The following is a 24,666-nucleotide window of genomic DNA, read 5'->3' as shown; positions in this document are numbered from 1 at the left end:
GTATCTCCAAGCAGCAAGCAACGGCGCCCTGCCGCCTCCCCCCTCACTACCAGTGGCGTCAATTCAGCCAAAGCTAAGGTATGGCAAGGTTACTAGTCACATGACTTAACTACAGTATCAATCAATATACATGCCCAGCAAATAATCATAACAAAAGTGACAAGTCTGCTATGTAGCTTTTCTGTGTGGTTAGGAAAATTTGAACTTTTTCAAATGCAGCCTCACTCACATCCCGCTAGCGCAAGTAACTATGGACACAAACACTTAACTACGCACGTCAATCAATCAATTCAGTACATTACCACATTACGCACATTACGCACATTACCCCGCATAACACTTGCACCATCGTAGCATTGTGCAACACACAGCTGAATATCTAAACTCGATAATTCCTTTATTATTTTCTGGGCCAGGGATTCAGCTGTCAGGTCCTTCATGTGATAGGTTCCAATGGCTCTTTCCTTTATAATCCCGTCATGTACATAACGGATCAAAATGGCCAGCTGCTCCTTCTTAGACAGGTCTTTCGTTTCATCCACTAACACTGAAAAGTACCGTGCTTCTCCTACTTCATTTATGATTATACTTCTGATATTTTCCCCAATAACTCTCACCATATCATTCTGGGCTTCTGGGGAAGAATAGTGCGCATACCTGCGTTCCTGTTTGCTTTTCACGTTCCTGTCATCTGTTGCAATAACGTCCAAAAGTTCAAGGAAATTTCCTTTATTTTCATCCTCATCTCTCTCGTTGTGGCCACGGAGAGGGAGGGCCTGTCTTCCCAGAAATGACGTGATTTTGAACAAGGATTTGACGTGAGCCCGGTTCTCCTGCACCTCATCTGTCCTGTTTGCGTCAATCCGACTTGCGATGGATTCCTTATGTCCGCTGATCACAGCCTTAAAGTTAGACCACGCTAATGCAGCACAATTGTGTCTACTGCTCCCTTGATGATCCAGGAGATTTTTTTTCATGTTCTTCCAACATGTGTATCCAGTGTCTATGAACACACGCAGTCCATGCCTGTCACCTGTTAAAGTTGAGGCTCCTCCAAAATGACGGCATGCAAAGCAATAAACTGCATCTTCTTGCGCAGAATATTCAACCCAGTCATATTCCTGATACACACTGACATTAAAGCGTCTTCCATTTCTAGTTGGGAAGTGGGTCAAACGAGGACGCCTGAGTCCGTCTGTTTTACATCCACTAATATCCTTCTTCTCTGCTCCAGTTGACCCAGAGGCTGCTACTGCTGCTGCACCCGGGCCTTGACCTTCCTTATCGCTGTCCACGTCTGATCCAGCTCTTTCAATCTGAGAAATTGGTGGGGACTCAGACTCGGATTCAATTCGAGAAGTCGGTGTGGACGAGTTCTCAGCCTCCATGCATGTAGTCTCCGTCTCCCTGTTAGCATCTGCATCCCCGGCGCAGGTGCTGGAGTGGCTAACAGCCTCGTTAACAGCTTGAATCCCACCTTCACTACCTGGTCCTTCTCCCTCTGCTTCTGGGGCAACATTGGAGCCATCACCTTCACCTGCCTTTTTTTTGATAAAAAAAGATTCTAAAGTTCTTTGCTTTCTTTTCATTTTAGTTAATTAGCTTAGCCGAAAAATTAAAAAAACCGCGATAACATGACCCGCTCTGACCTCCGGCGGCTTCTCGTCAGGAGATACCACATTTCAAGATAGGGAGGGGGGATACGTTACGATAAGTATTGGGAAAGATAATATCTAGACTAGAGAAATCGATTGTGTTGTTCTGATTTTCATTTGTATTTAATTTATATGTATTAAATAATAGAATAATCAATACAAATTGACACAGAGTAATTCCATAAATTTATTTTTTTAAAACGAACATTTACATTTTCCCCTGGAGCCAAGGTGTGGCAGCTGCCATACCTTGCCATACCCAATTGACGCCTCTGCTCACTACCCCCTCGCCCTCACCTCCCGACATTTGCATGAAGAAGCATGGCAGCAGCAGCGAACAATCCGGAGATAGAGGAGGAGACAGAAAGGAGAGAAGGTGATACAGAAAACGAGGATGAACTGGTTGTTAAGAAGAAAACAAACGGCTCTCTCATTTGGAGATGGTTTGGTTTTCAAGCGGCAGACGTGGAGCAGAAAAATGCACTTTGTAGACAATGCCGGAAAAAAGTTGCAACGAAAGGGTCGAGCACAACAAATCTCTTCCACCACTTACAACAGAAGCACAAAGTGCAGTATGAGGAGTGTATTAAACTGCGTGCTGCAACCCAGACCGTGAAGACTTGTCAGCCTCCTGCCTCAAAGCAAATCACGCTACACAACTCATTCACACGTGGTGTGCCTTATGAAAAAAAAAGCGAAAAGTGGCGTGAAATAACGAAGGCAGTGGCATATCACTTAGCCAAAGACATGGTCCCCACGTCGACTGTGGAGCAGACCGGCTTTGTAAAGCTGCTAAAAGCTGTTGACCCCAGGTACGAGTTACCTGGTCGAAATTACTTTGCAAGAGAAGCCCTGCCCGAGATGTACACCGAAGTGAGAGAGCGTCTCCTCGCCCGGCTCGCTCTAGTGTCTCACTTCGCACTGACCACCGATATCTGGTCCAGCAGGACCTGCGAGCCGTACCTGAGTGTGACAATACATTTCCTAGATGGGTGGGAAATTAAAAGTGCCTGTCTCCAGACCAGCTACTTTCCCCAGGACCACACCGGGGAACACATAGCTGAAGCCCTGCAGGATGTCCTCGTAAACTGGAAGCTCAAACCAACGGGACTGGTCGCTATAACAACAGACAACGGGACTAATGTGGTTAAAGCAGCGCGACTTAACAAGTGGATGAGGATGCAGTGTTTTGGACACAGACTTCACCTGGCCATCGGTGAGTGCATTATTGAATTAACTAATATGAAATTAGAAAATAATGTTAATAAAATAAATAACTTAAACGGATAAACTATGTGCATGTGTTGTGTAATGTGTAAATTAAAGGCGTGTTGGTTAAAGCTATGTTGTAAAAACCAGCAACAAATGAATGCAACAGCTGTATAGTTTAAGACCTGTGCTATCTTAAAAAAAAATGTATTTAAAATCCACTGTCTCCTCTCATCTGTTGCTCTCATCCACTGTCACAAACCTCACAGTCTGACTGTAAATGCACACAAAGAGTCTTAACTATTGACCACAAGATAAACTATTTAAACTGTGGATCATACAGTACCACTTCTGAAATTTAAAGTTGGCTCCATAAACTGTCAGACCTACTGGAGTTGATGGGGGTGTTTGTGTGCATTTACAGTCAGACTGTGAGGTTTGTGAAAGTTGATGAGGGCAACAAATGAGAGGAGATAGTGGATTTTAAATACATTTCTTATTAAAAATTGCACAGATCTGAAATTATACAGCTGTTGCATTCATTTGCTGGTAGTTTTTACCAAAATAATTTTAAATAACATGCCTGTAGTTTACACATTACACAACACATCCAGCATTAACACAAATAGTTTTGATTTTGCCTTTGAGTGAGCTGCCTCTTTACATGTAAAAAAAAAATTAAAAGGTGTTTTTCAATTTTGTGTGTTTCAGGACATGGTATGGATGACTCCCGCATCACCAGAGCTATTTCTCTCTGTAAGAGAAATGTCAGTAGTTTTTCCTACAGCTGGAAGAAAAGAAGAGAACTAGCTGAAGTGCAGGTCCAGCTGGGTCTGCCAGGTCACCAGCTTATCACAAAGTCAGCCACCCGCTGGGGATCAAGGCTGCAGATGATCAACAGGGTCCTAGAGCAGGAAAGAGCACTTGCTAAAGTCCTGTCTGCCGACAAGAAAACCAGACACATCGTTCTTACCTGGCAAGACATCGAGGTCCTGGAGGCAGTTCAGAAAGCACTGAAGCCACTTCAGGACTTCACTGACGCCCTTTCAGGAGAGGACTACGTGACCCTCTCCTATGTCAAACCTGTGCTGCACCTGTTCAATACTAGTCTGCTGGCACCTGAAGAGGGGGATAGTGAGCTGTGTAACTCCATCAAGACCAAAATCGTTGATTACCTCAACGAAAAATATGCAGACCCCTCCACCAGTGAACTGATGGACATTGCCTCATTTGTCGATCCACGATTCAGGTCCACATACATCCCTACAGAGAGAATGGATGCACTGAAAGACAAAGTCATGGTGGAAACAGAGTCTCTGCTAGATGAGGATCAGGTGCCTGAGCCTGCAGACCAACGGGAGGCAGCAGTGGCAGTGCCACCCGCAACTAAAAAGAAGAAATCACTGGCAAGCTTTTTCAAGCACTGCACAACCACCAGCACCCAACTCACACAGAGGGAAGCAATAGACAACGAAATGTCTAGCTACCTGCAGTCCGCTTGTGTAGACGGTGATGCTGACCCACTGAAATGGTGGAAAGAGCATGAAGTTGCCTTTCCAAAACTGAGCTGCATAGCCAAGAAATTCCTCTGTGTGCCAGCTACCAGCTCCCCTTCAGAAAGGGTTTTTAGCTGCAGTGGAAACATTGTAACCTGCCACAGGGCTTCTCTGAAGCCTGACACTGTTGACAGGCTAGTTTTTCTGGCACAGAATCTGTAAGATATACAGTAGTAGTTGGTCTGGCCTGTTATTTTTCATCTCTTATGTTCGTTATGCGAGATTTGCACCCAGATAAAAGATGCACTAAGTGATTGATTTATGTTCAAATCTGCTAACATGTTTAGTTTACAAAGAACTGTCTACCTCAGTTACTTTAATTTACAAAGAACTGTCTACCTCAGTTACTTAAAAGAACAAACCAGTCTTATTTTTGATCTGTATGTGCACATTTTGCACAAAGTTATTTATTTTAATTTATTTTATTTAAGTGGTAAGGCACTAAAGACGCAAGTAAGGTGTGGGTGAAAGAAGGAATTTAGGGAGTGATGGAGGAAGGAGGGAGGAAAGGAAGGTCAGAAGGAGTGAGGGGAAGAAGGAAGGGTTTAAGGAAGGAAAGAAGCAAGGAAGGAGGGGGAGAAAGAAAGAATTGAGGGAGGAAGGATGGAAGAAAGAAATCAGGGACAGAAAGAATATGAAATGAAGGTAGTAAGGAGAAAAGAAGCAAGGAGGGAAGAAATTATAGAAGGAAAGAAGCAAGGAAGGAGGGGGGGAGAAAGAAGGAACAGAGGGAGTGAGGGAGGAATGAAGGACAGAAGGAGGGAGGGAAAGAAGGATTTGAAGATTGAAGGAAGGATGGGGGAGAGAAGGAAGGAAGGCAGTAAAGAAGCAAGTAAGGCGGGGGAGAAAGCAGTAATTGAGGGAATGAGGGAGGATGCAAGAAAGAAGGAAGAATGGTATCTTTATTTATTTATGCTGGTAGTTTTTGTTCCTGAATTATTTCATGCATGTTGATGTGCAGCTTCTAAACGTTAAATAAAGTGCCTGTGTGAGGTTTGGCTTCAAACTAGGACTGTCTGTTTTGTTTTTACTTTACGGAAAAAATATCGAGATATATATCGTATATCGCCATTCAGCTAAAAAATATCGAGATATGAATTTTGGCCCATATCGTGCAGCCCTAGGTCGTCGTATTCATTTCCTTTAAGCTCAGGAGGAGACTGCGAATGTCTGAAGCACAGGAGTTGAAATGTATTTCACTTTAGATGCATTAAGAAATAATTGTTCTCATTATTGTACAACACTGTCTTATTAAAATAATGGACAAAAAGGGCTATACAGTGCAGTTGCCACCGGGTTCTTGCATGATTGTGTCAGTGGTCGATTCCTATTGACTTACATCTGTATATCAGCGGATACATTTTTCATTTTTCATTAGGGTCTAAAACGTGTAAAAAGTACTAAAAGATTAATCCATAGGCAGGACTTAATCAAAGCACAAGTGAGTGCACTTTTCCTCTCGAGAGTCAGGCCATTTTTGATTCAAGCGACTCTGAATGAACAGGGTCTGGCATCCAACGCTGTATCCTCTTTGTACATCAAGGATTTTGCTGTCTTTTAGCTCAATTGTTTGGGTTTCGTAAACTGCCGGACCGGCACTAATCAGCAGACATGAAATTACATTACATGTCACTTGTTAGACGCTTCTATCCAAAGCGACTTACATACTCAATTAGAGATGTCCCGATCCCATCACGTGATCGGGGATCGGAGCCGATCACGTGATTTTCAAAAGATCGGAATCGGGAGAAAAAAATCGGGGATCGGGATTTTTTTTATTTTTTTTTTAATAAATACTCTTTTTTTTATGTTGTATTCAATGTTACAAAACAAAAATGACCATGTTCAAGTCTGAAAGTCATCCTGAGGCCTTAGTTTTGGTTTCAAATTACACAACATCATGTATGTGTTGCTTCTTTGGGGCTTGTTTTCATAGACCTGCTTATTTCTCTCAAATCTGGCAACAGAGTGGGCAGGGTGCAGTGTCTAATTGTAGCACTAAGCTAACGAGTACTGATAAACTTTATTTTGTTTTGATCCAATGCTGCACAACTGAACTGATCCAATGCTGCTGTGAAAGAAAGAAGCTATATCCATGTTGGATGGAATATCCAATTTAAATAAAAAAATAACCTTAAGGGACAACTTGAATGCTTTTTTTCTTTTTTTTCTCTTAATGCATTGCATAAAGATCGGATCGGGAAAAATCGGTATCGGCAAATTGTCAAAATCAAATGATCGGAATCGGATCGGGAGCAAAAAAAGGTGATCGGGACATCCCTATACTCAATACTGTGGGCAATCCCCACAGGAGCAATTTGGGGTGAAGTGTCTCAGGGACACAACGACATGCTGACTGCAGTGGGGTTTGAACCCCCTGATCCGAACACCAACGCACAACCCACTGCACACGCCTCCCCAGACAAAGTTAGCAACTGCCTAATGAACAAAGTGAAGTTGAAGAGCCAGATATTTGACTCAGGTGGAGACCAAAACTGAGATAAATATTTGAGTTTTATGACATTTGACCTGAGCATATCCTGAATGGATATGTGACTGCGAACAGCGACATAACTTTATAATAAGGTGTAGTCTTTTATTATGCTTTGTGAATACTGAACAAGAAACCAGATTAAGATACATCAATCGTACTGAGTGTTTTTTAAAAGAGCTGTAGCTGAATTATGACACTCTGGTGGAGACCAATACTGAGCTAAAAGGACAGTAAATATTGGACTTTTGTGACATTTGACCTGAGTATATTCTGTGAACAGCAACATAACAACTATTGTGTGTTGTCTTTGATTATGCTTTCTGAATACTGAGCAAGAAACAAGATTAAGATACATCACTCGTACTGAGTGTTTTTTAAAATAGTTGAATTCTGCCACAGCTCATCTCAGTTTATTTTACCAACCGCTCTGACACGGCAGATGTGCCAGTAATGTGATTAATGTTTTTAGCATCCTGTTAAGAAGTGACAAGCAAGACCTTTTGCTCTAATCCCTTCATTGATTGTGCATTGCACTGTCTTCATGTGTAAGCCTGAACTGAACAGCGGGTGGGAAGGGAAGAGCATTTAATCAGGAGAGGAGAGGATGGGAAGCTCGGGAAGGGATGGATGCGATACAAAATGAAAGAGGGTGAGGAAAGGGTGAAACATAAGGAGAGAGTGAGAGAGACAAAGGGGCAGACGGGGTCTAAATGGATGATATCACCGCTATAGTGCAGGCATCGGGTTCCATGCTTATCCCAAAGGGTCAGACCGCTTCAATAATGGACACAGAGACAATTGATCTGTATTACTGGAACACATTGCTTCAGGCTGCTAGGCACACACAGATATTTAAAAAGCTGCATATATAAATACACACAAGACATTTATTCACTCCCCTGTTTATTTATGTGTACCACAGATGTATTTATAGAAATGCCCTGTGGTGTATCTGCAATCAAACACAACACTCAGCAAGCAGTCAGTAAAGCTATCACAGACACTTCCTGGTTCCTGGCAGAGTTCATTTGGTTGCTGTATGTACATAATCCAAGGTGACTGAAAATAGCCCTGGGGTGTAAATAATGCAGAGGGTCCATTAAAGAAGGCTTAAACAAACACAGGGAGGGAGGAAGGCAGGGATGGTGACAGGTGGAGATGAATGAATGGAAATGTCAGCATCAGTAGGTTTTTTTTCTCTGTGCAAAGCATTTAAATAAATGTTACAAAAAGGGTCGATGAAAAAACTAGGAATTAAATAAGATGGCTAGATTCACAAAAAATGTATCCATGCACCAACCATGAGAGATACAGTGTCTATTTCTGTCAACATTAACCAGAATCCATTTATAACTGGACTACCCAGGCTGAGCTAAACAGTGTTACATATTGTATTGGGTAGAAATGACCGGCTGAAGGTCACTTTGCATCCAATTTAGACCACAATTTATTTGCATTAATCGAAGAGACTTTCTCTCTCTAAAAACTCAAAAGGCAGCTAAAGTCCTCTCTTGGCATCAACACTGTATTCACTGATTTCACAATCACATACCGGCATGTCTCACATTGGAAGAAAATAGACTTCGAGCTTAAAAGACGTTTGTTTTCACTGTTGCCAGGCAATATGCAATAATTGTATTTAGTTATAAATAAAAAAGACAGAAAGCAGAAAGAATGCAGCTAAAGCAGGTCGTGCGTAGAGACGGTGTAATTGGAGGTGAAATTGACAGGTGGAGGAATGCTGCTCCATTTTTGTTTTGTTTTTTCGATTTCTCCCCCGATTGGAGCATTGTGCTGAGGCTTTGTTTATTCCTAAATGCCTCATGGGCCTTTGCTGCCTAAGCTCTATGACCATAACTGGCAGAGAAATACATCATCAAGTTATGCTATAAATAGACCCTCCGCTTCATGGCACACACAAACAAACACACACACAAACAAACAAACACACACACAGCCCCACTGAAATACATGTTTACAAGTATTGCATCTAAAACAACTGGAAGAAATAAGATCGAGGTTTCCACATAAGCTGCTGCAGCAAAACACACTGATTAAAGCTACACCTGCATCATGTGCGGAGTTTTCCTTTTTCCTTTTGTATTGCCAGCAGATACACAAAGCAAATAGCCTTTCCAATGCTGTGTCTCAACTCGGATACTCTCGTAAACTGCCATGTTTTGCACTGTGAACACTTTCGACCAGGAAGCAATGTCTCAAATCGAACGCTACGTTACAGCACTAACGATGCTGCTGGAAGCTAGCTAGCTAACGGTAGCAAATCATCACAGAATGCTCAATTAACCGGATAAAATTAGCAATGGCTACTTTTACGACACTAGTAGACTTCTACATGTATTAAATATAGAAATAAAACCCACATATATAACTTTTATTTGTATAGTGCTGGGTTCACCGGAGCAACCAATATTGCTTCTTCCGTAACGTAGCCAAGATGGCCGTCGTTGAGTTCAACACTCAACTTTTTGAACGTTATAAGTGCTCCACTCAGATACTTATATTGCAGTTTGGCCTACTTCACATTGGGACACACTGATGCACTTGAAATAGCAAATGCAACTACTGTTGTTTTTAAACTATTCTGTATCGCTTTTATGCATGGTTTTTATGAATCTGTTATTCCATTATGTTTATTTATTACTTACCTTACTGAAGTACACACAATTAGACACAGCACAAGTGTCAAGTGTATTTGTATTTGACAAAGCAGCTCAGAGGTACTGTCTGATGGTAATGGAAGCCCCCTGGTTCTTCACACAACCAAACGAACACACACCATCTGGGTCATGTGTCTCTCTTGCCTCCACACCCTGCCCTTTTCCAGCGGTGGAAGCAGGACTGCTGTGTCTGAGTCACTTCGGCCCCCCCCCTCCCCACTGGGCCCCGCATGGTAGCACCTGACAGGCCACATCACACACACAGGCACTCACCCACCCACCCATCCATCTACACACACATTTTTAAGACCATACCTTTGCAACAACAAAAAGTGTGTGTGTGTGACCCAACGAGAGTATATGCAGGAATGACTTTGTCAGGTGAACTCAGGTGACTTTGAAAGATTGACAGAGAAGTAAATGCTCCCTGACTGCATCAACTGAGGTTCCAAATTGAAGGGGAAGTCTACATATTCAAAACCTTTGAAACATATTGAAATAATTGTTGTTTTTGCTTTATTTTAGCTACGTCAATGACTCTCTCAGACCCCTGATTGGAGTGAAGTGTATAGCTTTCTGTATGAAAAAAGGAATCCATGTCCGTCTGAGTTCTCTTTGTTCACTTAATATTCCCTGTCGAGACCCATGCATCCATCTCCGACAGATTGCCGTCAGTTCTAATGAAATATAAACTCAGTTCAACCCTTTCTGGACAGATAGATTTATCCGAGTCTATTAAAATGCCAAGTTTGGTTTTGTGTTCATCTGTTTACGCCTTCTTACCAATTGTTATGCCCACCACACAGACTTTGGGCAAAAACAGTGCTTTACACCAACTGTGGATTAGGGAAGTAAGTTGTTTTGGTGAGAAATTTGGTAAACACTAATCTGTAGAAATATAAGCAATGTCTCATTCTGAAGTGGGAATCACTACAACAACCTAGCATGACTCAAGTGGCCGCCAAGGGGGCCTGAAGGTCTTTGAGAGGGCTAATTATTATCCCAAAGGTCAGAGTCCCACTGAGAAAGGAAATTACCTTGGGTCATTTCAAAGGACACTCATGCGTGAAGATGCCTAAATAGCAGAGGTGATTGACAGTCACCCATGAGTAGATGCCATATACATACACACAGAGACATTCATAGATACTAGGGCGGGACAACGTATAGAAAAAATCTTTCGTTATCGCGATATCGACATTGGAGGTTGTCCTATCCCCAAGATTGCTTCAACAGCGTTAAATGATAGCCTCTTCCATATGCCATGCATTACCACTCTGCATATATATAATTGGCCAATCCGATGAAGCCCTACTGATCTAAATTGGCCTATTTAGAAGCTAGCTACTTGCTGAGGAGACAAAGGGAATCATACATGTGAAATGAGGAAGCAGAGGAAGAATTTGTATGTTCAAATAACAGCACGTCTGTTTTACAAACATGGGTTTGATGCATGTCATGTCGAACACATGTGGCAACCACCAGAAGTGAAATGAGTTCCTGTAGCATCTGAGACGTGCTGCGTCGTAGTGCCATGGTCGACAATAGTGGACTTAAGAAACGCATGTATAAGGTATTGCATGTTTTCGTTATATCGTACATATGTATAATGTACAGGAAATATACATACATCTACTCCATCACACTCCTGAAATGAACGCATACTATAACAGTATTCTATAACTCAAGTGAAGCCCAGTGGTATTTGTTGGCAAGACCAGTTGCAACCCACATCTACCCTTTCGGCTCTTTTCACACATCAAGGAGAAGAGGGAAAATGTGTTCAAGGACACACATTCACACCACGATCACGGGTGAATGCACCTTTCTGCTGAGAGCCGTTCGCCAGTTGTTGGTGGTAATGTAGCGTAAGAAGTAGCACTGCAAGGAAAAAAACTCTTGGCATGGCAGTGCGGTATGCTAACTGTTTCATCCCCATCCTATTTCCCAGACAACGTGAGAAAGTTATTTTTAATACAGACTTCAAACAAAGTCAGAAGAATGTGCAATTTCTAAGCTAGTGTAAAACAGATCTGTCTCATGTCATGTTGGAGAAACTGGGACGAGAACATTTGGCAAAGAGGAACGTCATTAGTTGATTAGCTTTTCCTTTTCGAGAACTTTTCTTCTGGTACATTCCCCTGGAACAGGAAGATGCACACGTTTTAATGATGAGTTCAGGTTATCACTTGCAAATGTCTTTCTCTGCTAAGATTCTCTCCATTATTGAGCCAAGCTATCTTAAAGGAAAGTTGTTTCAGCTTCCATGCATGAGAGTAAAGTTGTAATCCTTTAGAAACATGACTTAGTTTAATAAAGTCAAGTATTAAAGCAGCTGAATCCATTTCACACCAACTGTTTCGTTACACCAAGTTATCCCGACTTCCCACTGTGAGCCATACATCTGCTGGGATTTGGCAACATCTAAAAGACTGTCCATGTGTCTCTTGACTTGTAGCTACTAGTAAGAAGTGACAGTAAACTAAACAGGGAGCCAGCAGGAGCGTTAGCTAAGCACCGTCTGTCCTTCCTCCCCACAGAGAGAGTGGGCTTTGAGTGAAACACAAGTGGGAGAGCAGATAAAGAAGCAAAGTAACACAGAGAAAAGGACAAAACAACAACCACCACAGGGCTTGTATGAGTCACAGTGAATGATCTGTTGTTGCATTTAGTTTGTATTTGCTCTTGACACAAAGAAAAAAAAACATAACAAGCTACAGAGACCAACCTCTTTCTTTGATGTGTCATTATTTCTGCAATGGATTTGAAGAAGCTGCCGATGGTGGATCTTCAAAACTGAGGGCCTTAATCTTCTGAGTAGTGGACTCCTGGTGATGAGCCGACACGTGCAAACTACCGTCATAAACATATAAATACGAAGAAGTCCTAAATTCAGCCAAACTCGAGAAAATGAGGTGCATACTGAGGGGCTCCCTGGGGAAATTCCACAATATGTGGAACCCCTTCTAATAGGGTGGTGGACCTGCGGTGTTAAACTGTGATTGGTGGGCGGCTGACTGACCAACAAGTGCTATGTTTTTATTTGATATATTTTGTCTTTTTGTTCCATTTATACACTGTTTGATTTCTACTCTTTCATTATGTTATTAATAATGGACTTGGACTCAGAGCCTTTAGATCTTGATTTTTTCTTGTCGCAGTCCTTTTTTTTTGTTTTGTTTTATTGATTTATTTATTTATTTTGTTCCGTCCTGTTGGACTTCAATTATAATATTGTCACCCTACTTGTCTGCCAACTGCTATTGTGCTGTCTGCCTGGCTGTTTGTTTATAAAAAACAAAAAAAAGTTAAAACATATAAATACACAATTCCTTTTTACCTAAACGACAGAATAGGGCATATACCAATAACTCCCAAAACATTTATGATTGTTTCATTTATTTTTGTAAAACGGTCATTGAATGGCAGTTTTAAACACGGGAATGAAATAACAGCTAAACATATGAACTTTCTATTTAAAGTTGTTACATGCCACTAAGTGGTTATGTTTAGGCAACACATCCATTTCGTAGGGATTGATCATTTGAGTGAAAATTAGTACGTGAGGTAGTTAGGGTTTGGGATACAGGGGTTAGAGTTCCTGCACTTCCCTTCGATGTGGAATGCCACTTTGTTTTGTACTTGCTTAGTAACGTCGTTATGTCTGGAAATCAAACTAATTCAACGTGTTGTTGACGATTGGTTTCACGAATCGAACTAGCCCAGTGTGTTCCCTCATTGGAGTCATTTTTCGGTGAACACATACGTATACGGTAGGTTTTTACGGTCACAGTTGCCCCCCCCCCCCTCTACACTGTGTTTTATCCGTCCCTTCTTTCAAGTTTCTTCACATGTTTTGTAAAATGCATGCTGACACCTAATCACCTAATCAGACATGACTATGTGAAGTAGCAACCCAGTCTCACGGCATTTCGTGTTCACCAACACGATTTTCCCTTTTTTTCGTGTTGCACAGCACGATTTTAAAAGCAATAAAATGAGCTCCATTTATTTTCCTCACAGACAGCAACAAAAGTCCGAAATGATACGATTTTAAATAAAAGCAATAATCGTGGCTTGATATTGAGTAAGAACATGTTTTTATGAACCACACAGCTTCCGGTCTTCCTATAACACGTAATGCCGTGAGACTACCAACAGAAATACATTGCTTTTAAAATCACGCTGTGCAACACGAAAAAAAGGGGAAAATCGTGTTGGTGAACACGAAATGCCGTGAGACTGGGTTGTGAAAGCAATTCTAGAACCCTGAAGGCAGGAGGGACTGAAAATAATCAAGGGAAGCTTATAAAAGTTAACAGCCTTTAATTACACAAAAGATGCGGTGGTGTACAAAATGAAATGTGCGAGTGGAGGCGCTCTCCACATCCAACGACCGGTCAGTACAGGTCAGGGGGTAGAAGAGATCAATTCTTGGCTTGCTCTTCCTGTTGTCATCTGAGGTCTTCTCCTATTGGCCGGCGTCGTCGGGGGGCGGGTCCAATGCAATTCCTGCCTTTTTCTGTAGCTAAATTGCATCATTCTGGTGTCTGTGGTTATTTAAACATTCCCTGCTACACATTATTCAGCGTCAATAAATGAGTGCTAATCCCAGTGTTCTCAGTGTACAACATCACATGTCATTTCACCTTGGTTCAAGGTTTGAAATCGTATGATTCCACCAGATGCTAAATACTAACCGGAAGTGACGGATTTTCAGAATAAAAGTGTTAAGCTAATAGTGAGAACTTCCGGTTTTTCAGAATAAAACTGATTTAAATCAAATAATGTATTTAATTCAAATTACGCCATATCAACATTGATTTTAATTTCTAACAGTTGGAAGTAGGGGTGTAAGGATCTGTTGATCTGGGTCGATTTAATGATTAAGGATCCAATAGCAGCAAAGTGAAGACATCGATAGTTATTGTTGTTAGCAAACATTGCTAAGTTACTGTAGGTTGATAGTGTTTGTGACGGAAAGTAGCAGTACCATTATAGCTGTGTGCAGCCATGTAGTTCGTGTGCACTGTTTATTTGTTGGTTAATAAATCATGCAACTCCTCAAGACCCGAGCTCAGCTCCTGTGTCTTGCTAACCTCCTGCTGGTTAAAGTGCAGGGGCGTTAGCATCAACATAAGGCCAGGCTCACTGAAGGTGGTTTGACATTTAATGTGAACTATATCTATTATCATACGACAAATGAAAAGGCAGTTCATTAAAAAGAGTTCTATTTTTATTTAGAATCAAAAGAACCAATTGGTTTTCAGATAGGTCTGGACATTTCTGTGGGCTTTTTGTGAGTTTATTTAAATGTTTTAATATTGATTACAGCTTCCCGAATGAACTTAAAGGTCCCATGTCATGCTTTTCACGTTATTACCCGTCCCCTTGTGTGTTATGAAGGTTTTTCTGCATGTAAACGGTCTGCAGAGTCACAAACCCTCAAAGTACACCCTGTAGCGAGTAAAACTCTAACACAGAGAAGACCTGTCTATGCTGCCCCAGAACGCCTCGTTGGACATTTCTCTTTTTCCATTGTTTTCTTCCTGGGTATGGTGACGTGCCCATACCCAAATGGACCAATCCGTGGAGCCACACACACACACACACACACACACACACACACACACACACACACACACACACACACACACACACACACACACACACACACACACACACACACACACACACACACACACACACACACACACACACACACACTTTTAGCAGCGAAAATGTGACGCGTTTGGGGGAGGGGGGGGATTTGGGTGCTAGTGGAGCCTCACAGCGCGGCGAAACTGTGGCACACGTTTGGGGGTGCGTGGGGAGTGGTGCCTCGCAGAAGGGGCTGCTGCAGCACCCCCCTTCCCGTGTCCATTCGTGATGTCTTGCTGTCTCGCAGCAAGCAGGAAACCACACCAGTAAGCCAGCTCACACTGTCAGCTCCTCGCTGCAGCGAGCTAGTGGGCGAGCTGAAGAAATCAGAGCACACTAGGCTCACGGGGGGGGGGGGGGGCAGGAGCTCCAACAAGGCGTTTAGGACAGAGAGTGAATACACATACTATACAGAGATGCTGTATGAGAAACCAATGTGAGTTTGGAAAATTGCACAATATAAATCTATTCTAGCAGACCTCAACAATGGAATTATGATCAGTAGAAATGGCCATGACCTGGGACCTTTAACTAAATCATATCTTAACAAACTTATAAATACAGTATATATCCAAATGTTCAAAATAATATCTCAGTCTAGTCATATACACTCCTAATTGTACTTTCAGCTGCTTGAAACAAAGTATATTTATTGGGTATATTTCAGCTGAATCCATACACATAAATCCTTACAGTCAGACACTAAAATCAATAGGCCCATTTAGAAATCTCTTTCTTCAAGAAGTATATGCATCGTAGCAGACAGGGAGGCTGGGGCGGTAGACTCAAATACACACTAGGTTATTAAATATGCAGTGTGTATACAGCAAGAGGGGAGGAAGCAGAGATGGCATGGCACTGAGGAGTGAGAGAGAGGACGGGGGAGGACGGGAGGACGGGAGGTGACAAGAAGCGATAAGATGAAACTGAGACAGTCTGTCACTGTTGAAAGAAAACATCATTTCTAAGCCGGCTACACTGCAGTGTGCTCTTTGCGTTAAGTCACCCTTCAAATGCCAATCGAATGATCAGTTGATGGTGTTAAATCATGAAGTGTGTCCCCGACCGTACAGCTGTCACTTCACTGTCAGAGAGGGAAGAAGCAGCTCTGAAGGTGTTGTGAGGGAGGATGGTGAAGCTACTGAGCCACTATCCCTGTCTTTGACATTAATAACAAAACAAATCTTTAGAAGTCAATCAAACTTTATCGACAATGTAGCATTTTTCTACAGGTAGCACAAAGTTCTTCACAAAGAATCGATATACAACGTCATTGGAGGCAAGGCCAGTTTATTTATACTCTACCACTTTTCAACACAAGGCAATTCAAAGTGCTTTACAAAAATGAAAGACATTAAGAGCATTAAAAAGCAAAGATAATAATACATGAATAACACATGAATAAAAGTTACAGTGCAGTGGAAGATATGAATAGCTCAATAGAGAGGCGAAGTCCCTCCCCTTCCGGTGGACCTCCATGGGACCTTATTTCGGAAAAAGAAATAGAGAGAAAGATTATCTTTCGATCCCGTTTGAATTGTGCCATGAATTACACATATGATGTTTGTCAATTTAAAAGTCAAAAAAATAAAAATCTGTCGTAAAACTGTGAAGTAACACATTTGTTTGTGTGAAACGCTCAATGAACTACATCTCTGGTCTCGCAGAACAACACACGTCACCAAGATGGCAGTCACTACTGTCTTGTCAACAAAACGATTGACTACCCTCACTATCACCACAATGAAACACGTCCAGAAGAATGTCATGCAAAGCTGCCTGCGTGCCTTCCTTTGATTCTCTCTGAACTGCCTGGTCTTTTTAATGTTTAATGTCAACCATTTGTGCAGATAGCATGAAGTAGAAAAGATCACCAATGCTAGCGTTAGCGTGTCTCCCCCTGGGCTTAAATTGTGTATAGAATGATCACACCGGTGACAGTACTCTTCAAAGGGTTCACAAAATACTACTACTCTTATTGTTTAACATTTTGGGTTACTTGATGTTACTTCGTGTTAAGGCTAATAAAAATGACACGGCTGTAATGCTAACTAACGTGCTAGCTACTAGCTAGGTAGCTAACTTGATCAAGCCACTCCTGGTCCTTCCATCAGACGGGAAGCGAAAGAATGAGCAAGACCCATTGCTGGTATGATAACAACCTGGTACTAAGCACACAGGCATCTTGTTAAAGTTATCTTATCTTAGCCAGTGCCATATAGATACATACATGCCAACCTTTCCAAATCCAAAAGAGGTAGGTTTGCGCGTGGCAAATGTGCACGCCCAAATTAGGTAATCAGAAGAAATGGAACTCCAGTAATCACATGTATAAACCATGTATTTAACATACATTGCATTATGCATTTTTCTGAAAAAGTGGTAGTTTGGTATCAGTGACATCAACGACATGTCTGGTCTGTAAAATGCCCGAAAAGTAAAAGAATGGGAGATAAATATCCCAAAGTCTCCACATTTTATTATATTTTGAATGTGTTTCTGGTCCTCTTTCAGAGACAGTGTAGATGAAGGATGTGTCAGGATGTAGAACTCTTGTGTGAAAAGCCAGGTTCATATTCTTGTTTCATGTTGTTGACATATTAGAGTCAAAGGTTTGCACAGAGCGAAATATCTTTGTGTTGCACGATATATCAGAAAATAATGCATTAAAAAAGTCATTTCCTGCATTTTTATATTGATAAAGTGTGATATAAATAATGTACAGGCTTTCAGATTGCTGTAGTTCACTAAACACATTAACGACATGTTTGGTGTTGAAAATGTCAGAAAAAGTGAAAGAATGGGAGAAAAATATCCCCAAATCTCAAAATTGCATTATATTTAGTGTGTGTTTGTGGTCCTCTTTCAGTTGAGACATTGTAGGATGCTTCCGGAAAAGACCAAACACTGGATGTCTTTCAGTCGCCAACATGTGTTTTCGAGACACTGATATTAACGGGGAAATCCTGCAGGACTCAAATGCCTCGTCGGGGCTAACGCTGCCTTTCCCGCAGCGTTACCCCCAGTCTGCACGTTGTTTCTCTTTCAGAAACACAGAGGACTGTTTGTATGATGCGATCACGCTGCAAACGGTGTCCGCCAAAAGTCGAGTCCAGTGTCTATGGAGTGTCATTTTTATTTGTTATAGTTTGGGAAGACTGAAAATCGGTAGGGAAAGCCAGCTAAGTCGGTAGGCGGTAGAAACACGTCAAAAGCGGTAGACTGCCACCCAAATCGGTAGTGTTGGCAGGTATGTAGATAGTTTCTATCTATATGGCGCTGGTCTTAGCTAACGCTTTTGATTTGTAGTCTTTCTAGGTGCGTATTTTTCACATGAATCTTTGGCCTTCAAACATTTACACAGATCTTATCTTTGAACTGGTCATCTAAAATACAACAATGATTCATCAGACATATCCTACTTGTCACTCCTCTCTCTCTCGATGCAAGAACATGAATACATTTCCCACACGTCATGTATATTTCATCAGAGCCTTTTCATTTATTGAAGCACTACAGCACATCCTCAATGATGCGCTGCCACTTACGAGGCCTTGAATCTGCTTCAGGCGACACTTCTTCTAAACTCTCCCCTCGTCTTCTGACCTGAAGTCACTCTGTGGACATGTGAAGCTTCCAGTTTCTATTCCACGCCACTGCTCACAGCGACCCGCAGCAGCATGTCTCACACTCTGTGGACCGTCGTCTGTGCCCTCTACCTCTCCTTCCCCCCGGCCTCGAAAAAAAGTCAGAATTCAGAGAAAAAAATGGATACTAAGCAACCAGTCATGCAAAGTCTTTCAAGTTTTTTTATTGTAATATTATATTTTAACTGTACTATGTACTATTTTATTGACCTGTACTTTAATCTTCTTTTCTAATTGTTTGTGTGATAGAAATTATACAATGTTTTTTGATTGTTATACCTACCTAAGGACTGCAGATGGAAATGCTATTAGCTCAAATCTGGCATAAATCATCTCTTCTCCTTTCTGAGATGAATGTATTTGTATGCATGGTCCTCGTTTAAATAAATACATCAATTACAACCAGTGTTGGGACTAACGCGTTACAAAGTTATTTTTGGCAGTAACTAGTACTCAAACGCATTATTTTTAAATTCAGTAACTCAGTGACCGTTACTACATGGTGCGTTACTCCGTTATTTTTTTTATATAGTCTCGGCTCCCAGACGTTGGTGAGCGACGCCAACTGCGAGGCGAACAGAGATGAGAACTGTACTTAAGTACTTGAGTAAATGTACTTAGATACTTCCTGTATCACATGCGGAGACGCACTGTGGGCACGTTTGTGTTTACTAACAAGAATATCATGGTGGCGCAGGAGCTCAAGTCGAGTTTCTCCGCCTGGAGATATTCTCACTATTTCACTTTTGTCGAGCACAAAGAAAAGAACGTTTTAGTTAAATGTAAGTTGTGTCTTGGCGAGTCAAAGATCCTATCTACTGCCCAAAACAGCAAATCTGTTGAAACATCTGCAGAAACAACATGCTGGGACGAAGCTAGTAGCTAAGACCACAGACCCAGACTCATCCGACGCCACTCCACCTCCACCTAAGCAACAGCGGCTGGATTTGCTACTCCAGTCTAAAGATGTCTAGAGACAAACCCCACATCGTGCTGTATGCTTTCACACATTCTGCTTCCACATTGGGAAAAAGCAGCGCAAAATGCTCGTTATGTGGGAAAAAGATTGAAGAGAAGGCTCCGTAACACATTACTCTAAGGACTCGTGTTCAGACATAGGCTGTCTTGAACACTATATTTGCACAACGCTGTATTTAAACATTCACTATAATAATTCAAACTCGAAAAGTGGGGACTCGAGAGCGACTTGGACTCGTGAATTGGTGACTTGACTACAACACTGATACATGCAGGTGTTTTACTACTTACCAGTTCAAAGTGTATGTTTTATCAATCTGTGTATTCATAATGAACACTTCACTTCCCACATACATATCAGGCAGTGGCTCAGTCAGTAGGGGCTTGGACTGTGAGCCGTAGGGTCGTCGGTTCAAGTCCCCAAACAGACTTAAAAAGTATGGAGTGTGGACTGCTACTTGGAGAGGTCCCAGTTCACCTCCTGCCCTGCCGTGGTGCCCTTGAGCAAGGCACCGGACATCCCCCCTCACTCCCATTGCTCCCCGGGCGCTTTGCAATAGCTGCCCACTGCTGGTACTAGATTCCTGGTTCTAGGATGGGTTAAAAGCAGAGAACACTTTTCACTGTGTGCTCTGCATGTGTGACCATTAAAGAGGGTTTCATCCCTCCATATTCTTCTTCTCTAGAAGGAGTGGAAAACTAGTGATCTCTTTATTATTTTCCATTGTTTTCAGCAGTAATGAAAAGCAACCGCAGCAGATCCAGTGTGTTCACTCAGCGCCTCTCTCTGATAACACTTCCTCTGTCAGTAAATGAGCCTGTAACTGAACACCAGTAGGAGACAGGACTCCCAAGCCTGAGAAATGAACAGCCAGACTCTTCATCTCTTTGCAAAACCAACTGTGACACACACAGCTAGAAGATTGTTTCTCGCTGACAGGTTCCCCGCGCAGGTTAGTCGTCTATGACTCATTTTTCTGACACCCTCTCTCCGCGCCATCCCTCCTCCTGGAGCCACTTTGTCACTCACTGAAAATCTGAGAAGACACACAGCTAATTTTGATTTGTTACCACTGGTAATCCTGTTAAAGAAAGATTTCCGCCTGAACATCAAATGTACGGACTTTCGTAATGGAGGATCGTGCCTGACTTATAATCACTGTCACTCTTTTTCATAGCACTTATTCTTAATACTTAACTCTAGACAATTTGACAAGACGCTGTTATTAATAAACCAGCAAACTCTTTTTAAAAAATGTCATTCCTTTTGGTAAAATGACAGGGTAAGCTGTGAAACTCCTTGATTTAAGTTTAATTGTGAAATGATTACGAAAATGAACGGCTTACCAATTTCCATGTTCAAAAAGCCACCTCTTTTCACCCTCTGTCTGAAACCAGAGCCCAGTCTGCTCTGATTGGTTAGCTGTTAGCTCTGTTGTGATTGGTCAACCGCTTAGAGATGTCCCGCCCCTCAGCCTATCAAGAACAATGTGTTGGAGCGCAATAGAAGCGTGAGTGTTAGGCAGAGTGTGTGGGAGAGAAACTCCGGCCCAATCCCAAACCGCCCCCTACACACTACCCCTCCGTTCACGTGGAGGGTCCGCCACATTAAGTGCTGTTCCAAACCAACGAGTGTGGAGGGGGAGTGGGCTATCAAGCCCTCAAACAGCGAGTCTGCATCGGTGCTGACTGGAGACCGGTCTCTACCTGACCGGAGTCACGCTGTGTGTGTCCGTCAGGAAACAAGCTGTTAACAAGTAGTTCCAGCAAACATCCACTGATAAACTGCGATGTTAACAACCTCATGATAACCTCATATGTTTTTAACTTAGGATCATACCTGTGTTTAGTCTAGAAAAAAGTAAATGTGTGCATTTTATTATAAAGTTGTGTATATTTACAGACTGTTGCAAAAACTAAGAAGCTTATAAACATCAGGTTTAAAACTAAAAGAGCTTTACAAAAAATTAACACAATTAAAGATGTTTGGAGTTTTATTTTTGTTATTATTTTAAATGTTTTGTCCAAGAGATGCTGATTTGAAACCGTTGTTACATACAGTTACGGCATTTCCTGTTTCTACCGGAGAGAGGGGAGTTTGTCCCAAAGCTTGCCGCTGTATTTACTCCCTCCATCTGACAGGAGGGAGCCTCGTTGAGCTGCGAGTGTCACTCCGTCGAGGAGGGGTAGTGGGTAGGGGTAGGGGGTAGGGCGTGGTTTGGGATTGGGCCTCCCTCTTGAGGGAACACTGGGATTTCAGACTTTGCAGACCATTTACATGCACTAAATCCTATACAACACACTACAGGAAAGGGACACACCGGAAAAGAATAAGAGGGCCTCTGATTTTCTTGGATAAGGTAAAATATTGGAAAAGGATTGATTATAGATTTAAGTTTAATTAAAGATGTGAAATGATCAAGACAATTAAACACTTGCTCTGGTTTAAAAACGACTGAGGATCATTAATGTTTAAACACTGCTAATTTAGAAGAAAAGCGTTTAAGGGTTATAATGATTAAAACCGAGTAATTAGGCTAATACACATCGCGGTAGTGAAGTAGCTTTTACTTTAGCTCTGCCTGCGCACATGCTGAGTTTATAGAGGCTTTGATTTGAATAAGGCAGAAATATCACAGTGGGTAAATGTTGGACTTGCAGAGTGAAGTCTGGTTTCCCTTAAGTCTGCTCCAATACACTCACACAGCAGCAATATTAATGATGAAGCACATTTCAACAAGGCAATGCAAAGTGCTTTACAAAAAAAAAAGAAATTAAGACATACTTAAAAGAAATTCACATTGAAATACTTTTTTTTTTTAAACATTCACAGTTAATAGTTGCATACAAAAACACATGATATGCTGATATGGTATAACGCAGTACTGTACTAAGTTTGGTCCACATTAATTAAATGCAACGCTAAAATGCTCTTGAAATGGGATTATATAATAATAATAATATAATACAGTGAAAATATCAACTTTCCATACTTTTACTTTTGTTACTTGAAGTACATTTAGCTGATAATACTACTTTATATGATTGTCAAATAAGCCAATGTGCAGAATCAGTACGTTTACTCTTAAGTACATTGTGATATACGGTTGTACTTTTAACATTTGGAAATCAGGATTTTTCTTAGAATAGAGTATTTTAAGACGGTGTTTTGTATATGTAGTGTTTTTGTTTATGCATCGCTTTTAGTAAATGCTGAACATGTGATATCAAGTTAGTGAAGATGTCGCTTGATTTGCATGTTTTTTTGGCACATTTGCATATTTTTTGAAGCTGTAGCGAGTTTCTCCTAATGTAAGTGTTTCGGGCCGTTGCAACACGTTTGCACCTGTCGGCCACCGTACCGTAGCCTCTGTACTTTTACTTAAAGGACCCCTATTATAATGTTTTTCATTAATATACTATAGGTCTCATATATATATACAAACATGTCTCTGAAGTGTTTGTCTCCAAGCACCAAACAGATCATTGCAGCATTACCCATAATCCCCTCTGTTTCAACCCTGTTTCAAAAGTGCTGATTCTCTGTCTGTTACTTTAGATGAAAATAAGGAGCCCCTCCCCACGCCCCTCTGAGAGACATTTGGTTAAAAAGAACTCTATGGTGCTCTAGGAGGAGATTCAGGTGATAAGAAGGTGGGGGGGGGGGGGGGGGGTTACCTTGGTTGCTGATTGGCTAATAGTTACACAAGACAACACATCGTTATGACATCATAAAGTGGCTAAAATCTGATCAGCTCATTTTCAGACAGGTTTTTATAGAAATGGATCAAAAAGAGAGAGAATGTTTTTTCCTGAAACTTTCAGAGTCTCTTTCCACAGAGGGGACACATGTTGATGTAGAAGAGACACGAAGAAGAGGGGACACATGTTGATGTAGAAGAGACATGAAGAAGAGGGGACACATGTTGATGTAGAAGAGACATGAAGAAGAGGGGACACATGTTGATGAAGAAGAGACATGAAGAAGAGGGGACACATGTTGATGTAGAAGAGACATGAAAAAGAGGGGACACATGTTGATGAAGAAGAGACATGACGGAGAGGGGACACATGTTGATGTAGAAGAGACATGAAGAAGAGGGGACACATGTTGATGTAGAAGAGACATGAAAAAGAGGGGACACATGTTGATGAAGAAGAGACATGACGGAGAGGGGACACATGTTGATGTAGAAGAGACACGGAGAAGAGAGGACACATGTTGATGTAGAAGAGACATGAAAAAGAGGGGACACAAGTTGATGAAGAAGAGACATGACGGAGAGGGGACACATGTTGATGTAGAAGATACATGAAGAAGAGGGGACACATGTTGATGTAGAAGAGACATGAAGAAGAGGGGACACATGTTGATGTAGAAGAGACATGAAGAAGAGGGGACACATGCTGATGTAGAAGAGACATGGAGAAGAGGGGACACATGTTGATGTAGAAGAGACATGAAGAAGAGGGGACACATGTTGATGTAGAAGAGACATGGAGAAGAGGGGACACATGTTGATGTAGAAGAGACATGAAGAAGAGGGGACACATGTTGATGTAGAAGAGACATGAAGAAGAGGGGACACATGTTGATGTAGAAGAGACATGGAGAAGAGGATTTTGCATAATAGGTGACCTTTAAGAAAAGGCAAACGGAAAAGGACTTCAAAAAGAAGTTTCAGCAGACCTGCAGTTTTCTTGGAGATTTTTCCAGATATATGGAGCATAATAACCGAACGCTGCATAAGTGAAGTGAGACAGCGCACAGATGGAGGTGCATATGGG

General features: G+C 41.7%; 2 protein-coding genes across 5 annotated transcripts in view; both read left to right on the top strand.

Annotated features, from left to right (window-relative positions):
* The window catches only part of sphkap (SPHK1 interactor, AKAP domain containing), a 181,079-nt gene that overhangs the window by 66,316 nt on the left and 90,097 nt on the right, over positions 1-24,666 (top strand). The window lies entirely within an intron of this gene.
* LOC307037301 (E3 SUMO-protein ligase ZBED1-like) lies at positions 1,606-4,582 on the top strand (the record flags this gene model as incomplete). The annotated part of the gene is made up of 2 exons (XM_079678072.1): positions 1,606-2,871; positions 3,576-4,582. Exons 1-2 carry the CDS (start codon positions 1,977-1,979, stop codon positions 4,580-4,582), a joined length of 1,902 nt encoding a protein of 633 aa, XP_079534198.1. The 5' UTR covers positions 1,606-1,976.

The sequence above is a fragment of the Notothenia rossii genome, assembly GCF_949606895.1.
Source record: "Notothenia rossii genome assembly, chromosome: 4".
NCBI lineage: Eukaryota > Metazoa > Chordata > Actinopteri > Perciformes > Nototheniidae > Notothenia > Notothenia rossii.
This window is presented reverse-complemented; position numbering and strand designations above follow the sequence as displayed.